The 11,564-nt window shown below is 41.2% G+C and overlaps 1 protein-coding gene and 1 pseudogene across 4 annotated transcripts in view; both read left to right on the plus strand.

Annotated features, from left to right (window-relative positions):
* Positions 1-6,010, plus strand: part of Tbck (TBC1 domain containing kinase) — a 170,105-nt gene extending 164,095 nt beyond the window's left edge. For all 4 annotated transcript variants that reach the window (XM_055628141.1, XM_055628139.1, XM_055628142.1 and 1 more), the window contains one exon: positions 4,252-6,010. In XM_055628141.1, coding sequence (XP_055484116.1) covers positions 4,252-4,362 — 111 coding nt within the window. In that variant the 3' untranslated portion in view covers positions 4,363-6,010. The remainder of the gene's footprint in view (positions 1-4,251) is intronic.
* Positions 6,011-7,819: 1,809 nt separating this feature from the next.
* Positions 7,820-10,418, plus strand: LOC129691955 (heat shock protein HSP 90-beta-like; annotated as a pseudogene).
* The last annotated feature ends 1,146 nt before the right edge of the window (positions 10,419-11,564 follow it).

Raw genomic sequence — 11,564 nt, forward strand, 5'->3', positions numbered from 1 at the left:
AATTTTTAAACGTTGGTTAAGCAATTCACATGCATTACCAATGTACCATGCATGGCTCCATGTTGCAACACTGAATGTATGCCCCATTGTCAGCACTCCAGAGTGCCAAGAGGACTCACAAGGCTGACAGAACATTGGCCTCAACCTAAATAAGTGAAGAACTCCAACTACTCATTTCAGTATTCTTTCACGTTCCCTCACTCAGTACCATGCCCATCCAGAAGTAGCATGATTGGGGAAGTTAGGAAGGGGGAGGTGAAGTGGATAAGATACGACTTTTCTGGTTTGAGCAGTGTTGGTTGCCCTGTCTCCATGAGCCTGAAGGTTAAATCAGGAGATTTAGTTGTCCTTCTGTGGTGGTTTGAATGAGAATGGTCCCCATCTGTTCTTCCCCTAAATCTCGCAGAACTCAGGGCTTTTGTTTGCTTGATCTGCTCATTTGCTTGCAATTTGGCTGTCTACAGAATCGTATTCAGTGCTTCTCTTACACCTTGTCTATCCTCAGCTTGTTGTGTCTTGGTGGCCTTAATTAACCACTAGTACTCTGGCTACTCAAAAAATCCTACTCAAAAAATCCATTTTCCTGCTACATAGAACTTGATTTCCTTCAGTCAAATACACCTATCTCTTAGCTCAAGCTAAGATACAAGATAAAGAAGGAAAACAAAATGGAATGGCACCTACAAAGGCCTGTCATTTCTAGACACTGTGGTCTGAGGTGTGCTTACCCAAGCTCTGGACATGCATGCCAGCACCTGAGAGTACTGATGAGAGTAATGATAAAAACACCAGCCCTTCAACGTCTTTGCATGGGCATTCTGCCCACAAGGAATGCAGTCTAAAAGTCACTAAACCTTCTCCCAGCCATGTCCATACCTGTACAGATCTTTCCCTTGGCTCTACAGCCCCATTCTTCCCACCTAGGACTGCACTGTAAGTATTGCAGCTTTCCATCTCAGACTAACTTCAGTGAATCCCATTATCCAGTATGGGGATCAGGAACTGAGGAGGAGGGGGAGGAGGAGAAGTGGGTGGGTGACAATGGAGCCCACACAGAATCCCAAGAATCAGATTCTTGAGACCAGACTCACGAGTGCAGAGCTAACTTTATTATCTAGTGTAACAGCCTTTAAATGATTGAAAGGCCGATCAGATCATCCCATGCTAGCCTCAAGCACCAGTAAAAATCAGGTTATTATGACTATAAGGAAATGTGGGAGATGGGGGTGGGGAGAGAGCAAGGTCACCTTAGACTTCTGTAAAGAAGGGGAAAGAAGTTTCCGCCCTAGCCTCGGATCTATTTTGAGACTTCACTAGGAGTCCCTAGTGGGTCAACACTATGTGCAGTGGATCAGGATCTTTCAAGCAGTTGTAGGAGTCACTGATGCTTCACTCCCATTCCCTATGGGCCTCCAAATCCACAATCCAGTATTGGTTTCTCAATACTGGCTGACATTGGAATCAGCTAAGGTGGGCTCTGAGCAAACAACTGCTGCTGGAGCTCAGCCTCAGAACTCATTGCTAGTCTGGAGGGGACCTAGATAGTGCTCCTTACTGAAAGCACCCAGACAGTTCTGCTGATGTTATCCCCAGCCCACTGGAGCACCCTGCACTCCTGTACTGCTCAGTATGTCCAGGTGTAAGGTTTCTCTGTGGAGTATACAGTCTCTGGACTTTTCCCCCAATGCTCAGTCCCTCCAGTATTTCCCAAGACTGCTGAAGAAGAGGGGACAATAGAACCAAGTTATGCCTACATGTGTGGTTCTCCCTGTCCCACTACAGATCTCCATGTGTGTTTGACTTTATCACACTGCAAGCCACACCCAGCATATTCAAAGCCGTTTCTTTCCTCTCTAACTGATCAAGCTGTCACCAAAATATTCTCTGGTCAGTATAGCAGCATTCGTCATCACATTTAAATTTCTACTCACTTTACAAGTTGGTAAAAACAGCTTCCTCAACACCTGCTAAACTCAGAAACTTTAAATGACATAGACACTATGTTGTTGGAATCCCACACTGCTTTGAGTTAACTGTTTGATTACCATTTTCTGCATTCATAAACACCCCAAATCTAGAACAGTGTTGAATACTGACGAGATGCTCAGGGAAATGTATGATTGATAAACAAGTTAAATGAGCCGCTGGAAAATAGGGCTAGAGTTGGAAAGATGTTGCCATGGTTTTGCTACAGGGTCAATATTAAACACAGATGATTGGAACCACAAAGAATCAGAGCAGAACTTCCAGTCTTACATGGAAACCAACAGCTTTTTTTTTTTTTAAATTGAAATGCAGCTTGCATCCTGTCAAGGCAATCTGAACATTTCTATCGCTTGGTACTTCCATTCCTCTTCCTTTTCAGACCACCCACATAGCAGCAACCTGATTATTTCAGATTGCCCCTCTGCCTATTTTGCCATTCCAGTTTCCCTGCGTAACAGCAACCTAGTTGTTATGTCCACCTACAATAGGAATTCTTCCCAGCTTTACAGCATCAGTTAAGAGATTAGTTAAATGTAGAACAGTCCCCTCTCTGCTCATTTTCTTACTTCCAAGGGTTTTCTTAAAAGTGCTGAAAGCTGAGTGCTTACCCACTAGTCCCTTTTGGTAATGCTATGTTTATCTAGGATTTCCAGCCTCCATAGTAATTGTACTGCTGCATGTGGGAAAATGTAGCTGTGTTAGTAATCAGATGGTGTGGGACAGTGCTACCTATACGTTCAGGTAAATGAATGTGGTGCCGCTGTTCCTGAAGACTGGGCTTCAAAGACAAGTGAGCAAGACGGCAGGAAGATGATGAGCTCACTGTGGCCTGCTGACACCTGTCAACATGCACTATTACGATTTCTCTGACATTATTTATGACTAAAGCATGCCATCTGGATTTGAACTATAAATGGCCACATGACTCTTAGGGGACTACAGAGGAGGTTGGAGAAAGAGGCATGGTTAGCAATATTGATATTCATTCATCTGAATTGCTATAAGGAATGCTGCAATCATAGTTCAGAAATACATGCTTTGTCTGTACAGACAAACCTTTTTGTCTTAGGACAGTATTGTGTACAGTTGGCCTTGATCTACTTGCCTTGGACTCATTTAGGGAGGTCTGGATTTTATTTTTATATATCTTTTATATTCGTGTTTGTGTCTTTCCAGGCTCATGTTCCATAAGTGAGGTGTCTTTTAATGTGTGTATTTTTGAGCCCCAAGTCAACAATACACAGTATCTGGGACTGAAGCCTTGAACTTACCCTGACTGAACTACTCAGCTGGCTCTATTATTTTCTAAGTTTAGACCACTGTGCCAAGACATAAGTTTAGCAAATGTATGTCGACTCCTAGTCATGTACCAGACACTAAAAATTAAAAAAAGAAATTAAAAAGTAGAACTAATTCACTCCCCTCAAGAAGATTGCAGTTTGGTAAAGGAAACTCTTAAAATGAGTGAATTTGAATAAATTTTGTAAGACGGAAGACTGAGGCTCATGTAGGAATCTTTGAGAACTAAGTGAGACCCTAACAGAGTGAAGGTGATAATGCACAGAAAAACCAGCCTAGGACCATGACTGGAAGGAGCCCAGGACAGTCTTGCTCAGGAGTAGAGTGAATACAAATGGCAGTAGGGGACCCTGGAGAGGCTAAGTCTGGCAGAAGTCCATGTCTGTGTAGCTTTTATAGAGTGCTGTGTGCCAGGGGCCTAAAAGGTCTCTTGGATCAGTCCTTGTGTATTTCAAGTTGATGATCTCAAGTGTTAATGTGGTTGCTTCAGAAACATGCTATAATTAGAATGTGGCCCTCTCTGAGACATCCTACACAGAATTGTGATAATTTTACCATAATATCAAAACTTGTTCAAAATAGATTTGGGACTGCTTTAGCTTGTCATAGAAGGTTACCAGGTAACAACAGAAGAGGAGTGGCAGTAAGTCCCTGGGAGGAGGCTAACGAACTAGGAAGAGCTTATTCTCGCTCATTCTCTCTACAACCTTTTCACTGCATTAAAATTATTCACAGTGGGTACTTGCTAAAGTACATAAGAGAACAAAGAGACACGTTTATCGTATAACAAAGTTTGGAGGGGCAACAAATAGGTCATTTAGGTTATATTAAAAGACGAATGAGCTATACAAAGTATACAACAATAGGAACTATTGCTATAAAAATACCTTTGTCTCCCCCACCCATAAAAACCAGGATGTTGAAGAAATTTTGGATGATTTCTGTAACACTGTCCTCTCTTTGCAGTTTGCAGCTCACCTTGTGAAGATGAAATATCCAAGAGTCTGCATTCTAGATGGCGGCATTAATAAAATCAAGCCAACAGGACTCCTCACTGTCCCGTCTCCTCAGATATGAAGAACCAAGCACATGGCTGTCAAGACGGAGTAGCATCACCCCTAAGGCACAGCTCCTCATAGCCTGTCACACTGAGACACAAGTGGACATCCAGACCACTGCATTGGACACGTTTGTCATGAAATACATTTGCAAATCTTGTGACTAAGGTGTTCACCTATCTAGGCAGGAAACTTGACTGTACATGTATTGTTGAAGAATTGTCTTGATAGTAAAATCTGATCATGTATTTTTTTTTTTTTCCACACTGCCACATAAAGCCAGAGGAATTCAGCCGACAGGGCAAATTTAGCACTATCAAGAATCCAGGATGCACTAAGAAAGCTGCCATCCCCTGCACTGAGTAGACTGTCCTAACGAAGATGTTGAGAAAATATGGCATAATTCACCAGCTCCTCTTGACAGCAGAAATTAGAAAGGGGAGTCACAGTGGATGTGGCATTTGGTAACACAAACAGGGTGTGTGCATGTGTGTTTAGTCCATTGTGAAAAGAGGTAGCGGCACTCTCAAAGAATGGAATTTCAGAAACCAGCCGTATTTGATAGCATATTTGTCCACTTCCTGTAGCTGGAAACTCAAAGAGTAACTCAAACAGCTTTTCTGATCTAATATGCTCAAGTCCGCACAGCAGAGATCACTGTCTTTACTTCACAATGATCCACAGCCAATGTTTTCTCCTAATGCTTTACCACAGAACAGTTTTCTTCTTGTGAATTAAAAAAAAAAAAAAAAACCCTAACCAACAAGCCAACTCCAATTGATAACCACTCACAAAGGAAAATTTCTTTAAAGTAGTCTCACTGGAGATATAAACCACACTTTAGGTCAGGCTCCATGCCCAGCAGTAGAAGACCAACACAACATGAACTCGTGTATTTTTGTATTGTGTTGCTTTGCTGTGCATTTTTTACCTTTTTTTTTTTTATGTTGTTGTTTCTGATTTTGTTTTTATTGGTTTCATATGTGTGTATTTCTTTGTGCTATTTTTGGTTTGTTTTATTCTTGTTTCTCTTAATGAAGAAAAAGAAAGTGTGTAGTTGGAAGGGTGGGAAAGATCTGGAAAGAAATAAGGGGAAACTATGATAAGAATATATTCAATTAAAAATTTATTTTCCATTTTTAAAAACAAGGCTCCTCAGCTATCATCATTATATCTGCAATCTAGAAGAAAAGAAATTACAGAGGGAAAGCAAGATAGAGAGAAGGCAGGGAAAAAACATGAATGGGAAGGGGAAAATGGGGCGTTTTCCTTCCTTTCAAAGAGACAGACTGGACACTGGCACATTTCTTCTGCTGTATAGCAGTGGCCAGCTTCTATGCACACAGCAGCACCCAGTGAATGACAAGGAAAGCTGAGATTACAGCTTCTGGCTGGGAGCCATCTCCCCAGCTCAGAAACCCTGACTAGGGTGTGGGAAGAAGAAAATATTTACTGAGAGCCAGCCAGCAGCCTCTGCCCCTGCCACATTATTTGAAAAATCAAATCCTGAGCTTTACTGAATCCAAGAGACCAGAATTGTGTATACCACAAATATGAAATAAGAAAAACTAAGACATTTCATTATTTGTAAGAGTACATTCTTTTCAGATTCCTGAAATAGGAATGTATCATATACTTAGTGAAATAAACCCTTTGACTAGCTTTAATTTTGTTTCAAAATGTTTACTTTGCATAACTTCTATTCTTCAGTGTGAAGACTGACTGCTCTGAACATTTGTACAAGAACCTCAAGCTTCTGGGCTGTGACTTTATTCTGTTGCTGTCTTTATTTTATTTGCATCTTTTTTTTTTTCAATGTCGTGAGTGCATATGTGTGCGGATGCAGGTACGTGTGCATATGATGGTATCTTTTATTTTATTTTGTATTTTTGTTTTGAGCTGTAGACTAGACTGTCGGTTAGCTCACCAAGGGGCCAGCAAGTTCCTGGGGTCCTCCTATATTCAGCCCCTGACACTAGCATCACAGACACACCGTCAGCATGCCCAAATACTTAGTTGGGTTCTGGGGATCAGAACTCATGTCTTCATACTTGAAAGGCAAGTGCTCTACCCACTGAGCCATCTCCTCAACTTGTATCTACTTTTAATCAAAATATACTTTGCAAAGCATAAACTCCCCTTTTTATTGTTTGTGATTCAGTGGTTTTTCATTATATTCATAAAGTTGTACTGGAGTTACTACTAGTGTCTCATTCCAGAATATTTTCATCATCCAAAACCAAAATCCTATATTTATTTGAAGCCATTTTTCCATTAACCTCTCTGTCTTTGATTTGATTTTTGTGCCTAGAGTAAAACAGGGACAGGGACCTAACATCACTTTTGCATGCAGATATCCAAGTCACTTAACTTATGCTTGGTTATTCACCACATATCTTTCTAATATCTGTTCGTATCTTAATACGAATGTGACCAATAACTATCATTTTGTGGTCCTTACATGGTTCATAAAGAAAACCAAATAGGATTAGAAAAACTAACCAACATTCTCTAATACCATTTTTTGATCAGCATCTGCCTTGTCGATGGTTTTCTCCAGGTGTTGGTGGTTTAATTGTCTTCATACTAAGAATGCAGCTCTCATAATCAACTCGGTAAAGGTGTTCCATGTCTTGACTTTTCCTTACTGATGAGGCAAAGAAAAGGGGAACAAAGTGGCCTAGGTTCTACTTGGTAAAATAACAGATGGGAGAGGATGAAGACATGAGTATTGTGAAGAGAACTATAAGAAGATATTAGTAGTTCACCTCCATCAGGAGCTTTCATGTGTTTTTTCTTAAAACATGATACATTTAGGCTTGTTTTAAAAGATGGAGAAATGTTTTCACATACAATTTTTAAGTAATAATATTTAGTATCTTAAACTATAACATCTGGGGCATGTGTAGCAATTAATATTGTCAACTTGACAGGATCTACCCTTGCCTAGGGGACACACCTCTAGACATATGTATGTAGGAGTTTCCCTAAGTAAAGCTATGAGGTTCTACTCAGCTCTAAAAGTTGATAATTCTCTAAGTTGGGAATAGATAACCTCCAATGATTTAAATGAGTTTCATCCATTTTCCAAAACACAGATATAGCGTGACATTTTTAATATATAAAATATCTAGTATTTAATGTTGACAGAAATGCTCATGTCAGAAATGAAAGCAAGCTCTTGTGCAGCCTATGCTTGCATCCAAGTCAGATGCAGGCAGGTTCCACCCTGCTCTGTACTACTACTTGTCTTTCCTTTTAAGGTGCCTGAGGTACACCATGGAGAGGAAAAGGTGGGTACCTTTCCCTTTTAGACAAAAATCACTCAATTCTTGTCCCTCATCATCAATACTTTCTATTCAAAGAAAGATATTTTCCTTCATGAGTTGTTCTCTAATGCTTCTTATGCATTGGACAAGATTCACTATGAGAGCCGCGCAGACCCTTCCAAGTTATACAGGGTTAAAGCTGAAAACTGACATCATCACCCTCAGGAGTACATGCTGACTTTGGTGGACACAGGCATTGGCATTACCCAGGCTGACCTCATAAACAACTTGGGAACCATTAATAAGTCTGGCACAAAGGCATTCATGGAGGCTCTCCAGGCTGGTGCAGACATCTTGCTTGGGTGGTTTGGGGTTGGATTCTGTTCAGCTTGCATAGCGGCAGAGAAAGTGGTTGTGATCGCAAAACACGATGATGAGCAGTATGCCTGCGAGTTTTCTGCTGGTGGAGCCTTCACGTTTCGTGCAGACCATGTAGAGTCCATTGGCAGGGTACCAAAGAGACCCTTTACCTCAAAGAAGACAAAATACCTAGAGGATGGTTAGGAAGTGGCAAAGAAACACCCACAGTTCATAGGCTGTCCCATTATCTGTTTGGAGAAGGAACAAGAGAAGATGATTGATGCTGAGGCAGAGAAAGAGAAGGGAGATAAAGATGAGAAGCCGAAGACTGAAGATGTGGGATCAGATGAGGATGACAGTGGCAAAGATAAGAAAAAGAAAAAGTAAGGAGAAATACATTGATCAAGGAGAGATGAATTAGACTAGTCCTACTTGGGACCAGAAATGCTTATGACATTACATCACTCAAGAGAAATATGGTAAATTCTATAAGAACCTCACCAATGATTGGGAAGACTACTTGGCAGCCAAGCACTTCTCCGTAGAAGGTCAGCTGGAATTCAGGACACAGCTCTTCATTCCTCCATGAGCTCCCTTTGACCTTTTTAAGAACAAGAAAAAGAACATCAAACTGTATGTCTGTTACGTATTCATCATGGACAGCTGTGATGAGTTGATACCTAAGTACCTCAACTTTATCTGTGTTGTGCTTGACTCTGAGGACCTGCCCCTGAACATCTCCTGAGAAATGCTCCAGCAGAGGAAGAGCAAGGTCATCCTCAAAAATACTGTGAAGATGTGCCTCTGAGTTAGCTGAAGACAGAGTTACAAGAATTTTACAAGGCATTCTCTAAGAATTTAAAGGTTGAAATCCATAAAGATTCCACAAACTGTCAGCACCTCTGAACTCCACTATCACACCTCTCAGTCTGGAAATGAGATGATTTCTTTGTCATAGTATGTTTTTCACATGAAAGAGGCACAGAAGTCCATCTATTATATCATTGGTGAGAGCAAAGAGGCTAACTGCCTTTGTGGAGTGCATGCAGAAGTGGGGCTTTAAAGTAGTGTATATGACTAAATCTAATGATCAGTGCTGCATGCAGGAATTCAAAGAATTTGATGGAAAGAGCTCCATCTTGGTGACTAAGGAAGACCTGGAGCTACCAGTGGATGAGGAAAAGAAGAAAATGGAGGAGACTAAAGCAAAATTGAGAATCTTGGATACCAAAGTTGAGAAAGTGACCATCTTCAATAGGCTTATGCCTTCACCCTACTATACTGTCAGCCAAAATAGTATCATAAAGGCCGAGGCACTTCAAGACACCTTTACAATGGGCTACATGATGGCCAAAAAGCACCTAGAAGGCAATCCTAACAACCCCATTGTGGAAACCTGTGGCAAAAAGCTAAGGTGAACAAAAATGACAGAACTATCAAGGACCAGAGAAGAAGTGTCTAGTTTCTTTAACAATTCCGTTTTGTCATGTGATATTTTGCTAGAGGCTGGCATTTGAGAGGGCACATGAAGTTCTTCTGTGAGTACTCTTGTGTGAGGGGCATGGGTTTGGCCAGCTGAAAACATCTGTGGGTGGACTTTGAGGAGAGGAGGTAAGTACAGGCTCATACACAGTGAGGCTTTCATTTTTGGATGGACATTGCTGCACTGATCTTCGTGCTTTGACACTTGACTTTGCAGAGAGAAATCTTCCAGAGAACCTCTTGGGGCAATTCAACTGAGTCTTGCAGCTTTCTCTCACTTGTCCTGCTGATTCATGTTGCTGCTTGGTGTTGGCCTTTGGGCTGGACTGCTGGTATTCTGAGCACTGACCCTGATAATCCCCTAAAGACCCATCAAGCCTAATCAGCAAGAAGTAGATAAAAGAGGTCTACAGCCCTTTTACCTACTAATGTATCTAAGGTCAGGGGTTGGAAGGGAGGTAAAGGTGTTTAGGGAACCTAAATAAAGTAGGTGAAAAATCTAAGCCACCTGGTGGTGCTGCTGCTTGAAACTGCTCTAGTCACGTCTGGGTTTTTGCTTAAGGATCCCCAAACCATTCCAGCTGCATCTATAGCATGATCAAACTAGGCCTGGGCATTGCTGAAAATGAGGTGAGAGCAGAGGAGCCCAGTACTACTGTTCCATCACTTCAGAGTGATAAAAAAAAATGCTTCTTGCATATAAGAAGAGAACCTCTGGGAAGTCCATGCCCTTTCTATAGTTGCCCTGTGTCTCCCCAGCATGCTTGATTAGCCCTGGTCTGTCTGGCTCTACTCATGTTTAGAATATCTCTTCTGTCTTTTGCCTTAAAGCAGGAAAATCCCCTGCCACAGAATAGCAGCATTGGGTATTATATTGTTGTTTTTTATTGTTGTTTTGTTTTGCACTGAAGTTAAAAGTTTACAAAATAAAGAAGATACAGTTTTAAAGGAGCCCTAAGAGGTCTGTGGCATAGCAGGTACCAACAGAGAATAGAGGAATTGAGGTGTAGCACAGAGACACAAAACATAACCTTGATTATCCTGAAAGGGAATTCATGTTAAGACTTTATAAAGTGACATCCTCATGGAATTCTGCTCCATGCACTAATTAGAAAGACCTATCTGCCAAAGAGAGAAGCTAGAGAAGGGATTAACACTGAGATTCTCAGCGTGGGGAAATGAGCCCATTGTATACAGATGCATTTAGAACTGGCGATACAGTTCTAGAACTCTGTGTGACCCATCTCTTTTCCTCTTCCAAATAATTATAAAGTCTCTTTGGAGACTTGGACTGAGTGTTCTCCAACATCTGCAGAGTTGCTTCCACAGTTGTCTCCTTCACTGGAATTCACTAAAGCAAGAAGACTACTGCATTGCCACAACATTGCTGACTGTGTGCTTCTGTCTGTCATAGGCAGCATTCCCACAGCTGTGTATCCTGCCTCTAAATGCACCTATCATTACTCAAACTTGGCATTTTTCTTGATAAATATTAGTTTAAAGAGGAGAAACAAATAATACTTATATATTTCTGTTTGGGTGTTCAATCTGAACACCAAAAATCCTTTACAAGTTCTTGGGTTTTGTGTGGAAAAACCACAGCCTTTACCTGTCTCTTGGTTGACACTGCATAGCATATGCAGGTGCTGACCCACCACCTCTCGATGGTGTATAACGCAGATTTATCTTATGTTTTAGAAATAGCACAAGCTGTGAACTGTGTAAAAATTACAATGTTTTTATGTTCCTGAGTATCTTCCTTGCTGAGGCCTTATGATTGGTATTTGTCACATGAAGACTAAACTTAGACCTTAGCAAATTATGGGTTCTGTAAGTAGATCGTGGCATACATGGCTCCTACTCTGGCAGTCAGGCCTAATGTCTCCTCCTGGATTAATTGCTTGATTTCACCTCCCTTTCAGATAGTATTTTCTAGCTGGCACTGTCTACAGCAGTTTAATAATCCCATTCTGTTCTAATGCTCACTGTTGTCAGCAAACAACATGGATGTGTCCCAGTCACTATGCTGCCAACTTTCCTGAACGCACACGTTAATCCTCTGGGTGGTGGAGCTAAGACACTGCCCTATCTTGGCTTAAAACAGGTGTTG

The sequence above is a fragment of the Psammomys obesus genome, unplaced genomic scaffold, assembly GCF_907164565.1.
Source record: "Psammomys obesus unplaced genomic scaffold, mPsaObe1.curated_primary_1811, whole genome shotgun sequence".
Classification (NCBI taxonomy): domain Eukaryota; kingdom Metazoa; phylum Chordata; class Mammalia; order Rodentia; family Muridae; genus Psammomys; species Psammomys obesus.